At 40.9% G+C, this 20,912-nt stretch overlaps 1 protein-coding gene across 5 annotated transcripts in view; it reads right to left on the reverse strand.

Moving 5' to 3' along the window:
• Positions 1–20,912, reverse strand: part of ythdc2 (YTH domain containing 2) — a 79,910-nt gene that overhangs the window by 26,850 nt on the left and 32,148 nt on the right. For all 5 annotated transcript variants that reach the window (XM_075456614.1, XM_075456613.1, XM_075456611.1 and 2 more), the window contains exons 9-16: positions 19,216–19,323; positions 18,951–19,099; positions 9,453–9,588; positions 8,798–8,924; positions 8,445–8,510; positions 4,352–4,530; positions 3,101–3,197; positions 771–858 (exon numbers count right to left, since the gene is read on the reverse strand). In XM_075456614.1, the coding sequence (XP_075312729.1) occupies positions 771–858; positions 3,101–3,197; positions 4,352–4,530; positions 8,445–8,510; positions 8,798–8,924; positions 9,453–9,588; positions 18,951–19,099; positions 19,216–19,323 (950 nt within the window). The remainder of the gene's footprint in view (positions 1–770; positions 859–3,100; positions 3,198–4,351; positions 4,531–8,444; positions 8,511–8,797; positions 8,925–9,452; positions 9,589–18,950; positions 19,100–19,215; positions 19,324–20,912) is intronic.

Here is a 20,912-nt window from a genome sequence, read left to right on the forward strand (position 1 = left end):
GTTTCAGTGCAATCTGTTGGTTTCCTTAGCTAGGAAATTGTTTTTGAATTGGCTCTCTATGAATGAATTGGACTCATTTTGAATTGAATTAATTGGATTTGATTGGATTATGATTACAATAAATTGAACTTCAATTGGCCTAAATTGGACTGTATTATTGAAGTGCCTTGAGAGGACATTTGTTGTAAATTGGCGCTATATAAGTAAACTGAATTGAACTGAATTAACACAGGACCTTATTCTGAGGACCTTGTTCTTGTGTCTTTATGACTCCAGATGTATATGTTTAGTTTTCTGTTATTTAGCAGAATAACTGCCTTTGGGGTCAGTCAGCCTCCCTTAATAATGAAGATTGCATCATGGATAAAGAATTTAAACATATATGATCCTGAGAGTTTTGTACATTATCATATATTTTGTCATGAGTGAAAAGTATGAATACTGAAAAATGCTAACTGTTACAAAAAAAAGATGCCACACATTTTTTCATATCGATACTTCTACCATAAAGGATCACCCCAATCATTTATGAAAAAGACACTGATCCTGATGATTATTACCCTTAAGAAACAAAAAAATACAAAGAAACGTTTTTCCTTGGCTTTGCTCTCAGTGTGAACCCAAAAGAGTTCAGAACCTTTAGGACAAATATCGAGCTGCTGAGGTGTGTGTCATCCCAGAGAGTAAAACCATAGGTTTAATCCTAAAGGTGGAAATTTCTATGATATAACAGTCCAAGAGAAAAAACTGGTGTAAAAAAAGTGACTTACTATCTTCCTAACACCCGGTGGAGAGGTCTTCATGGCTTTTTTCTGATCCAGAGTCTGCATGTCTGAATGCAGGGTGAACACCTGGTAACTGAGATATGAGACACCTCGGTCAGCCAGAGAACACAATGTAGGGCAAGCTCCTGAATAACGTGATGGCATCAACAATGAAAACAAAGTCCATTATAAAATGCTGGCAGATATTTAGGACTTTTTTAGCTTCCTTTTAACCTGGCTTATTAACTGTGCACTCACCACTACCTAAAGATTCATGGAAATGGAATTTACACAAAACAAGATGTATCAAATTAGAGCAAGATTCTTCCAACTTTCCAAATAAAATCTGGAGGAGTCACTACAGTGTTCACATAGGGATCTACATCTGGAGGGGTTCAAATTAATATGATTCAGTAAAGCTGGGCAGCATACCAACTTTTTGATTTGCACCAGTATTTTGTGAAATCAGATAATATCGTTTACTCCAGTGTAACGTAATGCTGTAAAGCTGCCTGAGTTTTTCTCCCGGCAGCCCAGCTCCCGCCTTTCACTCCGTTTGTCAGCAATAAGCTCAGCAGAGCAACCTTTCAATGTCTCGTTATTGTTGCCAATTTTATTTCTCAAAAGAAGCACCACCATCCTCTCACCATAACATCATCACGTGCACACTTTTCCTCCCTCATGTGTCTCTGCTGAACAAAGCTGCTGCTCCCTGTTAACTAAAGGCTGAGTTATACCTCTTTTAACTGCCCTTGCGCTTGCGTTAATGGCTCGAGACGTTTATGCTTCATTTAGCTTTGTCGGCGGTTGTGTGTGCTGCTTGGCGATTCACCGCCAGGACAGTAGGTGGAGCAGCGGGTTTTTTCAATGACAAGCCTACTACGATGAAAGGAAATTCACCGCCAGGACCTCTTCGGCAAGTGGATGAATCGAGTGGATTCATGCTTCTTCTTCTTCTTCGCTTTCTACCTTGGCGTTTGAAAACAGCGGTCTTTTATTAGGGGATGAAACCGGAAGAAGAACACGCCGCCGGATGTGATGTAGATAGTGGCTTGTGCTCGCGTCCAGAGTGGCTACTCTATAGCTCTGCTCGCGTCTTACGTGAAGTTTAGAAAATTAAGGTGACACGCAAGCACGCAAGGGGGGGCTTGCAACAGTGCAAGGGCTTGCGTTGTGTCTTGCGTTGCGTCTTGCGTTACCGACTATAAACCAGGCTTTAGACTTTTCCTGCAGAGCACCTGGAAGTGCTTTGGTTCAGCCCTCCAACCATAATACACACACACACACGTTACATGCCCCCCCTTTTATTTATTTTATTTTAATTGATTTATTTACTTGTAATTTATTTATTTATTTATTTTCTTTAATTTCCCTATTTCTTTTATTTCTCTTTCTTTTCTCCTCTCTCTTTTTCTTCCTCTCTTTATTATCATTATGACTATTTACTTAGTATTTGCTTGTGTATGATTTGTATCTTATATGTCTGTGATGAGAGTGAGTGGATTGAATGCATGATAGTTCAGGGTGGGTGGGACGGGATGGGTATGGGACAACTGGATCTACTAACCCGTTCTAGAACTACTGTTTATTATAACTGTCATGATCTATGCAAAAATCAATGAAGAAAGTTTGGATAATATTAAACGGCCCCTCACCTCTTAATACACAAACATTGGATCAAAATGCGATGCTATCATAAGTACAACATTGAGTTAAAACCAAACATTTAGCCTAATTTGTATCAAATATCTGCATATTTCGTGCATTGCCATTCAGCCAAGAATTATCGGAATATGAATTTTGGTTTAAATCCAAGTACATTTCACAGGGATTTCTGCTTGGCAAATATGAATGGGCAAGACAGGGCCAACTTTCATATAAGGCGGTGTCAAGTGAAAGGCAGAGTTTAGCTGTGGGGCAAGGCAGAGAGACCAGATGCTCTGAACAAGTTTCAGCAGCTCACTGACGAGATAGCAGAGTTTGAAAAGCGCTGCAGCGATGAATGGGGTGTAAATGAGCATACCATGGTTCTGCTCAGTATCTGAGAAAGAGAAATGTTTTATCTAAAAGTGCTTTCAATGATCCAACAATACAAAGGAACCCCAATGTAGTTTCTCTGTATGGGCATCGCAGGCAGCGACTACTGTCTACTGTGTTAGACAGCAGTAAGTGCCATATTCAAGATACAATCTAGAAGCATTTACTAACAATAAATTTAAACAAACCATTCTGCTCTTTGTCAAATGTGAAAGCACATGTTGTTTCTAAAAAATATACAGTATTACAAGAACTGCATGATGATGCCTTCCGTTCTTCCTCGACCGTTTAAAGCTTACCTCTCAGAGTGTGTGGAGAATCTCTTATCATCAAACAGGATGCGGTCCCTGAGGGACACTATTTCATCGTATCCAGGAAGAAAAATAAGGACAGCACCTGAGGATCAAAAGGGAAGAGTTTACATTGTGCTAAGGTTGGGCATGTGGCTGCTTTGCTGATGTGCTGTTTTAGACTCATTGCAGCACATCACTTTGGAGAAAAATGTTTGAAAAAAAACAGCAAAAACCTCTTGATTGTTTTGTGAAGTGTTCAACAAGTTTCAGCAATTTTAGGAATCCGATTCTACAGTTTATGGTGGGTCACGCCAAGTGCAGCAGTCAGAATTACTGTCGTCCCAGAAGGTGAGAGAAACCATCTCTGACTGAACTTGTGTCCAATCTCATTTCCATTGTGCTATTTCAACAAAGCAGGAGAGGTGGAGGTGATCGGAGGTTCCAGCACCACAATGCAGCCTGGACTCCACTCCCCAGGCGGTTTAACAACTATTCACATGTTGGATCTTGTGGCCAGAACATGCTTGGTCAGGCAAGTAACAACCCACAGGTGAAAATAAGCTAAACAATCCAAACAATGGTCAGGTGAGTTAGTGACCATAAAGTGTGACGAGTCGTTCTACTACTCACAAGCCGAAACTCCAAACCAACTAGCAAGAATTTAAATCCAATTGAGGAAAATCCAACAAGTCCTTTGGAAGTTTCTATGAGCCTTGACCTCCTAAGAGAGCGTTCTGACACTGCCAGCGCCTGACAAAGTGCTACCGAGGAGACAAATGCATCGTTTTTTTAATGCAGTCTTTGAGACAACCCCAAGATGTCCAAGAAAATGCTAGATAACAAAATTCACGAGGGAATCACATAATAGCGCAGGCGCAATTGAATTAGGTGATTATGGATGATTATACTTTTCACTTCATTGTAGCATGCGATAAAGCACACTTTATTCATTATTATTTCTTAATAAAGAAAACTGATTGTGTTTACAGATCATTTTCTCTTACGGCCGTATGAATGGGTAGCCTGTAATTGTATCCATGTAGTTGTCATATTGGAATGGTTTCTGAAAATGAAGTGCTGTGTCTGATTGAAAGAAAAATCTTTTTTTTTTTTTTTTTTTTTTTTAAACTCTGCCTGTAATATTCTTGGACGGAGAGAAAGTCTAGTGCAACCTTTAAGTTAAATCACATCTGAGTTGAACTTGTGCTGTAATGATGAATACAAGCAGCCAGAAGTGTCAACAGTGCAAAGTCTCACCGTCACTGGTGGTGGAGCAGATGTTGTAAAGTAGAGCCATGATGAGATCAAGGTCAACAAACTGATCATCAAAGCTGTGGTGGTACACTTTGAGCAACTCTTGGCTTTCAGCGCTCAGCTCTGAACTGCCACACTGCATCAAAGCTGATTCTTCCAGGTTGCTCACTTCCTGCAAAGGTCTGCACAGTGACAACAACATACAGTTACTTCAGAAGTATCATGACGCATTCATTGTTTGCACTTTTTATATCATTGAAAAATTCAAGGTGAACTGATAACAGGGTGTTTTTATGACTTAAATCTATAAGAAAATAATCAAAACCTGAAATTACTCATTTGCATAAGTATTTAGATAATTGAGTACTTTTTAGAAGCACCTTTAGAACTTAAAGTGTTCCTGGATAAGTTAAGCAACATGGGAGTGGTGTATTGTAGCTGTGCAGATAGCCAGGCTGTTCTGGGTACTGAAATTTGAAGATGGTTGACTGTTTACAGCAATCTACAACATGGTGTTGTGCTTTGTCTGAAACCAGGTTTTAATGGATTTAGTGAGTGTAAATGGCTAACAGTTGGCACTAAACATAACACACACTCAGAAGCACCTCGAGAATCCAACAGAGAAGGACAGCGTTGCAAAGGGAAAGAGAAGGCCAAGCTATGAGTTGGAGGACGCTTAAACAGGGACACTCTCAAGCTTCTTCAGATTAGAAGAAGTATCTGTGAACTGCCAGCTTTCCATCGCTACACAGAACTACAGGATTTATGACTGACCTTTGGCTGGGTAACTTCAGAATTACCCTGACTGTTATGCTGTATTAATAGGTAAACCTTTATTCTAGTCTCAAATTATTTGCATTGTGGGGAAGGTTTTCTTTAATGGCCCTTTTGTATTTTGCTGTGGTCATCCATTCCTCAGCTCTAGCAGTCTCCCTTCCCATGGCAGTGAGAGGCGGTCATGGTTCATGTGTTGCTGTTCATCCACTAATCATAAGGCTTGCAGTTTGGAGTGTCCTCCATGTGAAGACACTAAGTTCATTGCCTGCCTCTTTGGGAAATCAGCCCCAGATCACAACTAAGGTAAAAAGGATCTATATACATTCTGAACGTCTACCAGCAACATGGTCACCACAGTGGCAAACTTTCGGTTACTCGCGTAACCCCGGTTCTCTGAGTAGCATGAGTGAGTGTGTCACATTGGGAACGCTCTACGCGTGATCTCATCAGAAGCTCCTATTGCACTCTTCCAGCCAAGATTGGCTGGAGACAAGCCTGTTAGTGACAGGGAGGGTGAGGGTGAGGGCTCTCCTGAGATGCAAAAAGGTCCACAGATTGTTGACCATAACGTTGCCAGGCCAGCCTGGCCACAGCTGTATGGCGTTTCCACTCAGCATACAGGGGATTTCCCCGGGAGAGAAGGAGTGCACTGCAATTCAGGGCCCCTGGTACATGAGTGACCCTCAAGGGTGTGCTGCCCCAAACAATCAGCCTGTGGGCCAGCATGTGCAGCCCCAGGGATCTCAGACCCCTGCCTGTTGACATAAGCCACTACAGTGCTGTTGTCTGTCCTGATTAACACATGGTGTCCCATCAAAAGAGGGAGGAAATGTTTCAGTGTCAGGTGAACATCACACACACCAGGTGAGTGTCCTCCCTTGATAATTTATTGCTACAGGAGCAGGCTCGCGCCTGTGGTTTCTCCTCCGCTTTAGTGGGTACCCTGGCGGTATCCATGTATTTCGCAGGGCAGTATGACAGTGGAGCCAATGACCACTACTGCAAACACACCAACAATAGCTGGCCCCACTGGCCCTCGGGTGGCGTCTTCCTCCTCCTTTTAAAGGGGGCAACTCACCTGGCTGCAGCACTAACACACACACACACACAATATACTATATGACCCTTGGGTTGTAACACCTTGCTTTAGCTTTATTGAAGTATTGCTACTTGTGGTCATTATGGTATTGCTACCGAGGGAGTATTGCTACTCGAGTGGGCTAACAGTAAAGTGTATTGCTACCTTCAACAATCACAATACTACTGTCTGTCAACAGGCGAGTGAGATCGACTTTCTCTCTCGAAAATACTGTACAAGCATGGAACAAAGTGCCCAGCGACCGAGTTTTCACTCCTGTTTGAGGACGGTTAAGTTAAGTCCCAAAGTATGCAGTTGGGTCGAGAGAGAGAGCTTATTGGAACTTCTGCTCGTAGCGAGAAGAGGTTTTTGAATAAGGTGCCTGTGCAGTGGCGGCCCTATATATAGGGGAAGGGCCCTCACCCTCCCCATCACTGACAGGCTTGTCTCCAGCCAATCTTGGCTGAAAGAGTGCAATAGGAGCTTCTGATGATGTCAGACCCAGAGAATTCCCAATGTGAGACACGAAAGGAATGCTATGAAAGAGAACTTCTTGTACACGTTTACCAGGCGAATGCCACCAAAAAAAGTTCACATTTTCAGGTCACTGAAGAATGTTTTCCCCATTTGGATCTGTGGGTTTTTTCTCCTCTGCTCTAGGCTTCCACAGGTGTGGCTCCTGAAGTGACTGACTGACCATGTGACCCACCTGTGACTGACTGATTGCCTCCTGCTCTTAAGCCTGGGTCTGCTCTCCAGTCGATGCCAGTTCATCTACTCTCATGCGGTATTGTTATATTATACTCAAACAGGGGAATGTTTTCTTGTGTCTTTAGTCTCTTGTAACTTTTTTTGTTGGCTTACAGTATAATTCGTATGGAAGGATATTTTATTTCAATCAGTCAGTATTTTTGTACTTCTCTACATTTAAGTATTTTTATTCAGAAAAACAATCATTTTTAAAATCTCCCCTGCTTTGGAGAATATTCTCTCACAAAGCACAGATGTGGCTGGCATGGAGAGCTATGTCTTGGCCAGCTGGAACAGATGGAACAGAGGGAATATAGGGCATGTTGGGTCCAGTAATCTAGAGGGTCATCTTCTCAGGGTAGAAATGGGTTCTGTTGGGGCGGTCGGTGGCGTAGTGGGTTAAGCAGCCGCCCCATATACAGAGGCTATAGTCCTCGATGCAGCGGGCCCCGGTTCGACTCCCGCACCGAGCGGCCCTTTGCTGCGTGTCTTCCCAATCTCTCTACCCCCTGCTTCCTGTCTCTCTCACACTGTCCTATCATTAAAGGCATAAAAAGCCCAAAAAAATACTTAAAAAAAAGAAAAAGAAATGGGGTCTGAGAGATAGCACTCAACCTCAACAGTAGAATGAGCAGTGACAGTCTGTCCTTGGGTTTCACCTACCTTGCTGTCAAAAACATCCCAGAGGCAAGGACATGAGAAATAATCATGTACATATAAAGTATATCTGCATTTTCATTTTGTGTAATTGTAGTATTTTATTATTCAATTTAGAAACAAGATAAGAGATCACCGCATATTTACTTGTGTTTCACTGAATTTAAATTCTGAAGCAGGGCAAAAAACTGACACTTCAAAACAGATGGTCACGTAATGGAAAAGTCAAGTGACATCCTCCTCATGATACAGAACTCAGAACAATGCTTTCAATCTACATAGGTTTCAGCATGTACTGAAACACTGTTTCCATTTTGCCATCACTAGGATTTACCTTCGTCAAGTTTTGTTCCTAAGACTGGAGCAAGCAGCCCAGCGTGGATGAGAAGCGTGTCCCGATCTACCTTCAGTCAAAACTCACTTACCTGTCTTCAAGCCACTCTGCCCCACCACCTTCTCAGGAGGATTGCTCATTCATGTTTGCAAAGAAAACCCATCCTGTTCAGTAAACATCATTTTACAATTCTTGGATCAAAATTTCAATGGGAAACTCACCTGTCAACTTCCTCACCGCAGACCAACTCTACCCCCACAACAGTTGTTCCAACCACCCAGCCTTTGGACCCATTACCAGGACATTATCTCTAATTATTTTGTAAATAAACCACCTTTCTGTGTCTGTATCTGGGTCCCGCCATTTAGTACCATAACACCCTCCTGACTACAAACTTCATAAAACACATTTCAGTTTGTGAATTTTAAAAGAATCTTCAAAAGCTGAGGGAAAAAGTACTCAAGTTAACAACATTGAGGGTAAAAAAAAAACACACTCACATGGAAGATCTGAGTAGATCCATGGCATCTGTCTGCTGGAAGTATTTTGCAAAGTCAAAGGCAGTCCTGAAATGAGATGTTACATGAAGTGTAACATGAGGTAATGTATGAGTGTTCAAGTCTGCAGCTCATACCATTACATGAGTGTTTAGATTATTAGGATTAGGTCCAAAATCATGTTGATTGTCATTTTTAAAATGTCATATTGACCATTATTACCATTTTTTTAAGTTTGTAAAAATACATGCCTTTACCATTTCAATGCACAAAGGAAAACAAAAGTAGTTCTAACTCACAGAATCATTTCTTTTATTTATTGGAAACGGTTGTCACTTCATTTAACATTGTCCTACCATCCATTGGATGCCACCATGTTGATGTTAGCACCCATGATGAGCAGCTGCTGCATTTGCGTAAGGAATCCTCGTCCTGCTGAAACCATCAGAGCTGTGGCGCCTGTCTCACTGTGCATGTAGTCCACTAGATAACAGAATTCATGAGGATAAACCTTAATTCAAGAGTCATCATCAATGCTGATCAAAGAATATTACATTTTGGTTTGTTGATGGTACATCGCTTGAGCCTCAATACAATGTTTTTAGGTCTAAGCACTCAAGTGAGTGTTAAACCTTCAGCAGAGCAAGCTCTGACACAGACGACAGGTGCATCCACCACATCACACAAATACAAAGGAAGATTTCTGATATTTCCCGAGCCTCTGCCACAACTTGGAAAATCTGTGAGTTGTAGCACAGGGTTTGTTGCTGTTTATGCATGCAACATTAAAACTCAGCTTTTCATGGTGAGTTCATGTCGCAGGGGGATAAACGGGGCGAGCATCAAAGGTGGAGCAGCTGGAGAAGGAGGCATGCAAGGGACCAGCAACTGTTATAACAACTTAGTGAATGAAAGAAAAAAAGTCATGCTTCAGTTTATTTCTTTGTGGGTTAATAAAAATGGGATAACTCAATAGAGGGGAATAAGGGCAGATAGCCATGAGAGTCATACCATTAACATTTTCATTAAGGATGAGGTTGAAGAGTTGACTGAAAGGATCCTCGTCTTCATAGAGGAAAATGTTGGAAATGCAGGAGTCCATCTCCCTTAGCAGCCAAGGCTCCAATTGCTCTGTGCCTTTGTTACCCTATGACACATAATCACAAAATGATTAAAATAAATCATTTTAAGCGGTTGAAGATCACAAGAAACTTGAAAACTGCTGTAATGGAGACCTGCGGTTCCATCACCTTCACCGTGAAACTGTTGGTACTGATATGTGGACCGATGTGCATCAGTCAACTTAATGAGTGCACCAATACGTTGATTTCTGTCTATTGAAATGTGTGAACAATGTGAAATGTCATGGTATTTGCAGAAGGGGACTGGCCATCCTGCCTGTGTAAAAGAGATAACTTAAATTGGCATGCATAAAGTTTAGCTAACACGTTTTTGTACTCTTCACTTTGTTCTGTCGTTTAATGAAATGCAACTAGTAGAACATTCAGTTTTTGTTTTAATCAGATTATGTCTGATTCTGCTGAACTGTCGTGTGGGGTGCCCCAGGGCCCGGTATTGGGGCCTGTGCTCTTCCTTTTGTATATACTCCCACTAGGTAATATACCTAAGCAACACAGAAACGTGTCCTACCATCTATATGCAGATGATATCCAGCTGTACTGTACGTTTAAAATTGCTGAGCTGCACAAATTGACTTCTTTGATGGACTACTTGACAAACATCAACCAATGGTTGAACAACAATTACTTAAAACTCAACTCCAATAAGACTGAAACATTAATCATTGCACCAGATCACAAAATCCCTGAGATCAAGCAGTTCATTGATAAGGATCTAGGCTTGTCTGTTAAGCCTCGTCTTAGGAATCTAGGTGTTAATTTAGACTCGGCAATGTCTCTAGAGCAGCACTCTAAAGAACTGACCAGAAACGGCTTCTTCCACCTAAGGAACATTGCCAAATTAAGGTCACTGGTCTCAAAGGCTGAACTTGAGATGATCATCCACGCTTTTATTTCCTCTCGATTAGACTACTGTAACAGCCTTTTTATCTGTTTTAATAAGAAAGACCTGGATCGTCTTCAGACTGTACAGAATGCAGCTGCACGGCTTTTAACTCGTACTAAAAAGAGCTCACATTAGCCCAGTTTTAGCATACCTGCATTGGCTTCCAGTCCATTTTAGAATCAATTTTAAAATACTGGTCCTGGGGCGGTCGGTGGCGTAGTGGGTTAAGCAGCCGCCCCATGTACAGAGGCTACAGTCCTCGCTGCAGCTGGCCCCGGTTCGACTCCCGCACCAAGCGACCCTGTGCTGCGTGTCTTTCCCCTCTCTCTGCCCCCTGCTTCCTGTCTCTCTCCAACTGTCCTAACATTAAAGGCATAAAAAGCCCCCCAAAAATAAAATAAAAATACTTATACTGGTCCTTACTTTTAGAGCCCAACATGGTCCAGCCCCTGCATATATCTCTGATCTGATTTATCACCGTACATCTGCCTGTACTCTGAGATCAGCAGGTCAGAGTCTGTTGGTTGTTCCTCACACACTTCCACACTCGAGGCGACCGTTCCTTTCAAGCAGTGGGCCCCAAACTCTGGAATGCCTTGCCACTTTCACTAAGGTGCTCTGAATCTTAAAAATTGTCTAAAGTTCTTGAAAAAATAGTTGCAGCTCAGCTTTGTGATCATTTACACAGAAATAATCTGTTTGAAGAGTTTCAGTCAGGATTCAGAGTGCATCATAGCACAGAAACTGCACTGCTGAAAGTTACCAATGATCTCCTCTTAGCCTCTGATAGCGGACTTGTGTCTGTGCTTGTCCTGTTGGATCTCAGTGCTGCATTTGATACGGTCGATCACAGTATCTTATTACACAGACTTGAACATGTTATTGGGATTAAAGGAACTGCATTAGGCTGGTTTAAATCAAATTTATCTGATAGATTTCAGTTTGTTCTTGTAAATGAAGAATCTTCCTCACACACCAGAGTAAGTCATGGAGTTCCCCAGGGTTCTGTGCTTGGACCGATTCTTTTCACTTTATACATGCTTCCATTAGGTAACATTATTAGACAGCATGGCATAAAGTTCCATTGCTATGCTGATGATACTCAGCTGTACTTATCTATAAAACCAGATGAACCCAATAGGTTGGTCAGACTACAAGCATGTCTTAAAGACATAAAGACCTGGATGACTCAGAACTGTCTGCTGCTAAATTCAGACAAAACTGAAGTCGTTATCTTTGGACCTGAGCGCTTCAGGGAGAAATTGTCTAGCTATATAGTTACTGTAGATGGTATTTCCTTGGCTTCTAGTTCTACAGTGAGGAACCTTGGAGTTATTTTTGACCAGAACTTATCATTTAACTCGCATATAAAACAGGTTTCTAGGACTGCCTTCTTTCACCTTCGTAATATTGTTAAAATCAGGAACATCCTGTCTCAGAGTGATGCAGAAAAACTAATTCATGCATTTGTTACTTCAAGATTGGACTACTGTAATTCTTTATTATTGGGCTGTCCCACATATTCTCTGAAAAGCCTTCAGCTGATCCAAAATGCTGCAGCCAGAGTTTTGACGAGAACTAACAGGAGAGATCATATTTCTCCAGTTTTAGCTTCTCTTCATTGGCTCCCTGTTAAATTCAGAATAGAATTTAAGATTCTTCTCCTTACATATAAAGCTCTTAATGACCGAGCTCCATCATATCTTAAAGATCTCATTGTAAGATATTTTCCTAACAGAGCACTTCGTTCCCAAACTGCAGGTTTACTTGAGGTTCCCAGAGTTTCTAAAAGTAGAATGGGAGGCAGAGCCTTCAGTTATCAGGCCCCTCTATTGTGGAATAAGCTGCCAGTAAATGTCCGGGAAGCAGACACCCTTTCCACTTTTAAGACCAGGCTTAAAACTTTCCTTTTTGATAAAGCTTATAGTTAGGGATGGCTCAGGTGATCCTGAAACATCCCATAGTTAAGCTGCTATAGGCCCAGACTGCTGGGGGGCCTCATCTGTCACATCTTTCCTCACTTTACTCTCTTTATGTATATGTGATATTATTATGGTCATTAACTCGTGTTTCCCTGTTCCAACAGATATCCTGAATGGTGTTACAGTGCCGCCGTCGCGGTGACCCCCCCCCCTTTCTGCCTTCTCAAACCCCAGCTGGTGGAGGCGGATGGCCACCCTTCCTGAGTCTGGTTCTGCCAGAGGTTTCTTCGTGTTAAAAGGGAGTCGTTTCTCTCCACAGTCGCCTCAGGCACGCTCAGGCCGGGAGATTGGACCGAAAAACAAAAAGTTTTCAGTGCAATCTGTTGGTTTTCTTAGCTAGGAAATTGTTTTTGAATTGGCTCTATATGAACGAATTGGATTATTTTATGAATTATGATTATTATTAATTAATTGAATTCCAATTGGCTTGAATTGGACTTACTATCTAAGTGCCTTGAGATGACATTTGTTGTATTTGGCGCTATATAAATAAAAATGAATTGAATTGAATTGAATCTCTTTTAAGAAGCAGCTGAAAACCTTTTTATTTAAGCAAGCTTTTAGTTAGACAGTAGTGAACTTAACTATGTCTCCACTTATATATATATATATATATATATATATATATATATTTTTTTTTATCTTGGTTTGGTCTTTTTCGTCTTTTATGATTTTATAATTATTCATTTGTTTTATTTGCACCGTTTTCTTATAATTATTTTTATGTATTTGATTGTAAAGCACTTTGTGATCTTTATCTGTGAAAGGTGCTATATAAATAAAGTTTACTTACTGACTTAATTACTTAGTATGCTCTGCAAAGTAATACAATAATAACCTCTTCCAAGTTGTCTTCATGGCAGGGCAGTGGAGGTAAAAGAGGGAAAAGGGCCTTTTAAGAGCTTCTGCTGCAATCCATGTTAACATGGGGAGGTTAGTACAGAAGAATGTATTATTTGATTGGAATAATATTGCGAAGTATGTGTAAATTGAATTATTTACAGGAATGTGTAAATGTAAAAACGCATACTTCATTTTCTATTTGCAGGGTGTTGGTTTTATGTAAATAGTCTGTGATTCTCTGGAAATCCAGTACCACCTCAATGGGCTGTTCCAGCTAATGAGCTACAGCAAAAGGGTATTAAAGCACTTTGCTTTATTTCATTTTTCTTTATTTAGCCATTATTTAACCAGGTCAGTCCCACTGAGACACAAGGATCTTGAGGCTGATTCCAAGTTACTCACAAGGTTTTTAAATGTTCCAAGATAAAACTATTTTCCTTTAGGTTCATGTAATAAATAAAAATAAACCACTATTAACATTTGATCCATTTGAATTATGATAGTGGGATATTCTATGACTTTGTCATTTGAAAAAGTATCTGCTTAGTGCCTATCAAGCATGTGCACTGTAGTTTTAGCTTACCGGCGCACAGGTGATCTGCGCACGTCTTTTGAACCCAACTTTAGTCTTTGCAGTGTAAGCAGATACATTATTTGATCCATTTCATAACCGGATGACTGGCGTTGTCACAGAGAAAAGAGGAATACTTCCTGAAAGGGTGCGTTCTGCTGTTTATTCTGATATCCGGTGCATTGTGTAGGGTCGGGGACTTTGCAGCTTATTGAGCCGTACTTTGCAAAGACATAACTTTGTTCTGTTTGTTTGTTGTCTTCATAACGTGATTATTTCAGTATGAACAGATACTCTCTGCAAAGCTCTGTTTCCGCTGTTTCTATCTATGCGATGGGGAGTTCGTTCAACAGAGAACAATGGGTGGGAATTCTCCCGCAACGTGAACGTTAACATGACCTGAAACTCACTCCCCTTGAATTCTGTCAATAAATCTGGATGTCTGTCTTTGAGCTGCTTTGCTAAATTGGAAGTGTTTCCTCCTTTGGTCTGAAAAGCTCTTTGGCACCGTTTGCATATTGGTTTTTATGAATCTTTTATTAATCCCTGATCATCCGCCTCAAACACAAAGTACTTCCAGGCACGACTCGGACTATTTTTCTTTTCCACGAGTTGAGGTGGAGCTGTCGCTCCAGTTGCCATCTTCCGTGTTCCTTTGGCATTTAACGGCACACTAGAACACTTGTAGGTATATATGGTTCCCACGTTATGTCCAGAGGAATTTCATCCCCGGTACCAATGGTACTCTAGAAATACGAGTACCGTCATAGTTTTAGAATTGTGGCATCGACTTGGTACCGAAGTATCGGTTCTTGTGACATCCCTAGTTCAGAGTGTTCTGTAGTGAATTCCAAGCAGCGGGTGCAAAATGCATAAAGGAGTGCTTGCCGAATTCAGTGCGAACTTTGGGGACATTTAGTGGATAGCGGTCGTTGGAGCGTACGGAGTAAGTACTCTGGGTTCTTGTAATATAGCCACATAAATATTGGGGGAGTAGGCCTAAAATGGCTTTAAATATAAAAGTGTGCCAATGTGAGAGACGACGTACAGCCAATGAAGACCACTCAACTCTGCCATATAAGGTACAGTGGTGAGTGAGCGCTTCGCAACTTGTAACAAATCTCAGGGCACCATGGTACACAGAGTCCAGAGATTGCAGACATTTTGCAGGGTCATTCATATAAAGAAGTTCGCCATAATCCAATACAAGAGGAAATGTGGCAGAAACCAACTTTTTCTTGGCTGCAAAAGTAAAGCATATCCTGGGACAATAAAAGAAACCCAGTTTCAGTTAAACCTTTTTGGTCAGGTTCTCTATATGAGATCTAAAAGAAAGCTGATCATCAATCAAACCACCAAGGTACTTATAACAAGGCACTACATCAATTGCGTTCCCTAGTAAGGAGAATACACTTGGAGGGGGCTCAGGTATCTTCCTGCCGTTTGAAATTAACATTAATTTGGTTTTAGAAACTTTTAAGACAAATGTATAAGCTAACGTTCCACAAGGTTAAAAGCAGTCTTCAAGTAGCCAAGGGCCTTGGCAAGGATGGAGCCACAACAGTAAATGGCCGTGTCGTCAGCATAGAAATGGAATTTAGTATCAGGGACGTTTCTACCAAGTAAATGCTAAACAAGATTGGGACAAAAACAGAGCCCTGGTAGCCTAGAAATCTAGACGCCCCTAGCGGCCGCAAATGGAATTCGCTCCGGGGCTAGTCTAGTCACTTGTGGTCGTTTTGCGAGGTTCCAAATCAAAACTTAATCGAGCCAATCAAATCGTGAGGAGCGGGGTCAGAGGCCGGGCTACCTAGTGACGACAGAGGTGCGCCATTTCAGTGTGTAGTTCCAGAGAGAGGTAAAAAAAAAAAAAAAAAAAAAAAAAAGTCCCAGAGAGAGGTAAACAATGGCTGCGCCCGGCGAACAGGCTTATATAACAGCTATATTGCCTTCCATTAGCTAGCTCTCTTTAGATTTATAGGGAAACGAAGTAAACTTACATCTGAGAGCAATCCCCAGTCAATTTCGAGCATGATATACCGAAGACGGCGGGCCGAACGGCAAAACCGGAAGTGCGTTGCTCACTGCGGCTAGGTTTAGTAGCGACAAATTCGTGGGAACAAAATAGTAAATAGCCGGTATTTTGTCAGGTTTTCAACACCTTGGGGGTCTAAATGACTACTTTCTCGCCTGAAAATGTTTCGAATGTTGCTAAAGTTATATATTTACAGAGTTTATAGCTTAAGAGTAATCAGCTTTTCAGGCCATAGACTACAAACCACGATGTACATTCCGTCGCGTTGACTACATAAAACTTCTTCATCGCTCTGATTGGTTGTTGCGCCATCCTATTGCGTGGCGTTAAACTTGACAGACAGCCGTTTATCCCGCCCACACTGCTATCCAGCGTCACTAGACCCCTGTACAGCTTTTTGCTGTACGGGTCTGGCTTGCTAGGCTAGAGCCCTGGGGCACGCCAGAAGACATATTTAACATTATAGAAGAACTACTATCAAAACTGCTTGATTTGACAGACCAATATTCAACAATTGTTGTTTCAACACAGAATGTTGCACAGTATCAAAGGCCTTGGAGAGGTCAACAAAGAGGGCTGTACAGAATATTTTGTTTTCCAGGGACTCTATTAGATCTTTTGTGACTTTTAGGGAGGCTGTGACGGTACTGTGCTGTTTCCTGAAACCAGATTGATATGGGGAGATTGTTTGCTTGGAGAAAGTCCTTCAACTGATCATTTATAAAATTTTCAAGGACCTTTGACAAAATGCACAACTTGGAAATTGGCAGATAGTTATTCAAACAGGTAGGGTCTCCCCCTTTTAAAAGAGGAAGAACATGAGCAACCTTCCAAATTACAGGGATGCAATTTGTAGTGATGGTAAGATTAAAAATATGTTGGAGAGGTTTAGCGATGAAGTCAGCAGCTAGCTTTAAAAACTGAGGTTCCAAAAGATCTGGACCTGCAGATTTTGTAATATCCAGAGAAAGGAGAGCCCTATGAACTTCTTCCACGGAGAACAATGTCAAACAAAAAGGCTGATCAGCAGGTATAAGACCAGGATCTGGAGCATAAGAAACTCGGCTTGGGGCTGGCTAATCAATTGGGGAGAAGAACTAGAGAACAAGGAGCCTGAGGCAACAAAGTGTTTGTTAAAACAGTCAAGCATAAAAGCCCTATCTGATATTGTGGTGTCGTTGTAAACGATGCTGGGTTGGAGGTCAGGATGATTCACTTTGGCTGAAATTAATTTACCGTAATCACTTTCCAAAATTTTTGGGGTCATTTAAATTTTCTGTGGTTGCCAAGAGATAGATATCAGATTTGGTGCTGGTCAAAATGCTGCAGCCAGAGTTCTGATGAGAACTAACAGCAGAGATCATATTTCTCCAGTTTTAGCTTCTCTTCATTGGCTCCCTGTTAAATTCAGAATAGAATTTAAGATTCTTCTCCTCACATATAAAGCTCTTAATGACCGAGCTCCATCATATCTTAAAGATCTCATTATAAGATATTTTCCTAACAGAGCACTTTGCTCTCAGACTGCAGGTTTACTTGTGGTTCCCAGAGTTTCTAAAAGTAGAATGGGAGGCAGAGCCTTCAGTTATCAGGCCCCTCTCTGTGGAAGCAGCTGCCAGTTTGGCTTCAGGAAGCAGACTACTCCTCTACTTTTAGGATTAGGGTTAAAACTTTCCTTTTGATAAAGCTTATAGTTGGGGATGGCTCATGCAGAAGAGATTATTATTTATAGAACTAATTAAAGTACATGTTCTACATTAGTCTGAAGTAAGTAGATATTGTACACTCCAGAATATATTGAAGTAAGTTACTCATTGTATTGTTATTATGAAGAAAAGCACTGCTTTCAAGTAACTCGCATGTTATGAAAATTAAACTACACTGTATGGATTTTGAAAATATATACTAACACACAAGAAGTATAAAAAAGTGCAGTAGGTTGGCCCAAAACAAATTAGAACTGCTTGGTACAGGTTGGAACTGGTTTAATCCAGCCCAAGGAATACATGGGACGCCATTACTTCAGAAAGAAGGAAACTGAGATGTTGGCCAAAGCCAAACCAATAGGGGAGAAGTATTGGGTGTGATCTAATTGTCGGTGGGCAGAAGAGAGGTTTTTTTTATTCTAAAGGAAAGCAGGACTTAAGCAGAAATTGAGTGTATAAAAGCTGTGCGATGCGACTGTAAGATCAGTCTTTTTCCGGAAAGACTCTTTATTCCTTTTTTTCCAAAATAAATTCTACTGCATTGAATTTTTGTCTCTCCAGCTGTTTTTCTGAAACACTTTAAAGGAACTCTGTTTTTGCTACCAGTATTGCTGTAATGAAGCATTTTTGATAAATGTTTGTGTAGAATTCCAGGATTAAAACTGGCCCTCACCTGGGTATTTTTTCACAACACTCAGGTGATCCTGAAACATTCCTTAGTTACGTTGTTATAGGCCTAGATTCCTTCCTGTGATGAACATTTCTGCAGTGGGCTCTCTCCACAATCCAAATGAGAAATTACATCGTTGTTGTCATTAACTTGTATTTCTCTCTCTCAGCAGGTATCCCTGGCCTGGTGTCATGGTACTTGTTCTGCCCTCTTTCCTGCCCTCTCAACCCCCAACCGATCGAGGCAGATGGCCGCCCTTCCTGGTTTTGGTTCTGATGGAGGTTTCTTCCTGTTAAAAAGGGAGTTTTTTTTCTTTCCACCATTACCTGGATGCAAGCTCGGGACATAGGACTGAATCAAAGAGAAGCTTTGATGCAATCTGTTGGTTTCCTTGGCTGGGCCGCTATTTTTGAATTGGCAATGTATGAATTGGACTATACTGGATTTAAATTAATTCGATTTGATTAGATTATGATTGTATTACAATTAACTGGATTATAATTGGCTTGAATTGGACTATATATTTTGAAGTTCCTTGAGGTGATAATTGTAGTGATTTGGCACTATATAAATGAACCTGAAATGACTTCAATTCAATTCATTTTTACAACTGAGGAAGGATGTCGAGCAAGGTTGTGGCCAGTGCAAAAATGCAATGAGTGGTGTACTTGGTTTACCATCTTTTTGAGGTCCCTGTCATCTCTGTCCACACTACTGCTGGCATGGAGGAAGCCTGGTGCTAACACATGGGTCGTCTCTTTCTCCCCAACAGAACCGGTCTCCACTGCTTCACACCACTCTGTCAAATGTTTCTGTTGTTTCTCCTCTGAAAACCCCAACACATGAAATAGTCATTGGATGTTAAGATCAAGCTGAGCTTAAGGCTGTAGACAATTATTCCTCGTTGATTAAATCTTTAACAGATCGATAAAAACTTCATACTTCTCTGTGTCTCTTCCTTGTACTTCCATATGTCCCTGTTCTTAAAACCAGTCAGCCTGAGAATGTCCTCCAGAAAGAGGTCCTTCACTTCAAACTGTCTTCCTTTGACTAAAAAAAAAAAAAGGGACAAAATCATTAGCATTCTGTGTCATTTACATAGCTGGAGAAACATTACATTTACAAATTTGTTTCAATGCTTAAATTCAGAATGAGCAAATTGTGAAATGACTTTTCTGAAAATAATTGCAGCTTTGCTTGTGTGCATCAATTATTTGGACTGAGTCTGTGATATGTGTGATTGCTGGCCGAACAGCATCTATGCAAGTCTACCTGTATACCTTTGATAATATGCTGTCCATTCTGATCTAATCTATTCAGAGTAAAATATTAATTATATGTCAATGAAAGTAAAATACATATTTTCATATGAGTAAAACACGTGTTAATTGCGCCACGGATAGATAAAAAATGGGGATGCTACTTTTTAAGCCACATTTATCAAAGCACTTATATCAGGAAAACATTTCTTTAGTTTGTATTCAGAGGAATGTGTCACTGTTGCCTGCCATTTTCCCTTTTTCCTTCATTTGTCTCCTGTCATTCCCCGACTCTGACAGTCAAAATGCCCTTAACACCATACTGTGCAGAGGGTATGCAGTGTTGACCATTGCATTTAGCAGTCTGTGTAACATTCTCCTTCAGTTTCTTTGAGTCACTGGCTCTGATGCTGTTGCCCATAGCCTTCAAGCATGATTTAAATGATTTAATCAAGACAAGAAACATGGTGGCAGCAACCTAATGTGAAAAAAAGCAATTTTCATTTTCATTTTACTCAATCAAATAGTAGATAAAAACTGGTCTTGGTCATAAAGAAAAAGTGATGAAACTACCTTGTATTTACTTTTGCATCTATAGAACAAAAACCTGCACAGGTGTAAAAATGAAAATCAGTCTGCAGTTGGAATAGAAAATGAACAACAAAAAAAAACTAATGGGCGAAAGAGGAGTCAATATCTGAGAATGGACTGAAAGAATTCAGCTTTAAAGCAATACTATGTAACATCTCAAAAAGCCCATTATGGAGCTCCCCCTACAGGCTTGGAGGTAATGTACGGTTAAGACACTGTCGTAAATCTCTTTCTCTTCCTTGCTTCATCAGTCAACGTCTTCTTCTGTTCCTTCGGTGCATCTGCCATGATGATCGTACTGGCAATGCTGCGCTAGCTTAGCCTTATATCCTGGGAGCGTGAGAGGGGTCTATTTGTTTTTGCGGTAGGTGTGCCACAAAGCAAGTCAAAGTACTTCCGCTCAGCTCCCGGGCCGGTCCAGCAAAGTTACATAGCGCAGTTTTTCCAACTCAGACCCCCGAAGGGCATATGAGACAGGCCAATCGTAATATTAAAACTCATTCTAGCCGCACAATTTTTTTCAAACTGTTATTTTAAGGTAGAAATGTTACATAGTATTGCTTTAAGAATTGGGAATCAGAGCAGATTGCAAACTATCCTTCACAACTAAACTAAATTAGTGTCACAGTTCCATCCTCCCTGTATCTGCCTCAGTCAGCTTCCACTCTCCCTGCCTATGCCCTTTGCTGCTTTGGCTCCTAAAAAAACCCCTTACAATTACAGTGGGCAAACCAAATAGTTGTAGACTGTGGATGATTTGATGCAAGTAATATTCATTGATGAATTAAA

The sequence above is a fragment of the Odontesthes bonariensis genome, chromosome 22, assembly GCF_027942865.1.
Source record: "Odontesthes bonariensis isolate fOdoBon6 chromosome 22, fOdoBon6.hap1, whole genome shotgun sequence".
Taxonomy (NCBI): Eukaryota; Metazoa; Chordata; class Actinopteri; order Atheriniformes; family Atherinopsidae; genus Odontesthes; species Odontesthes bonariensis.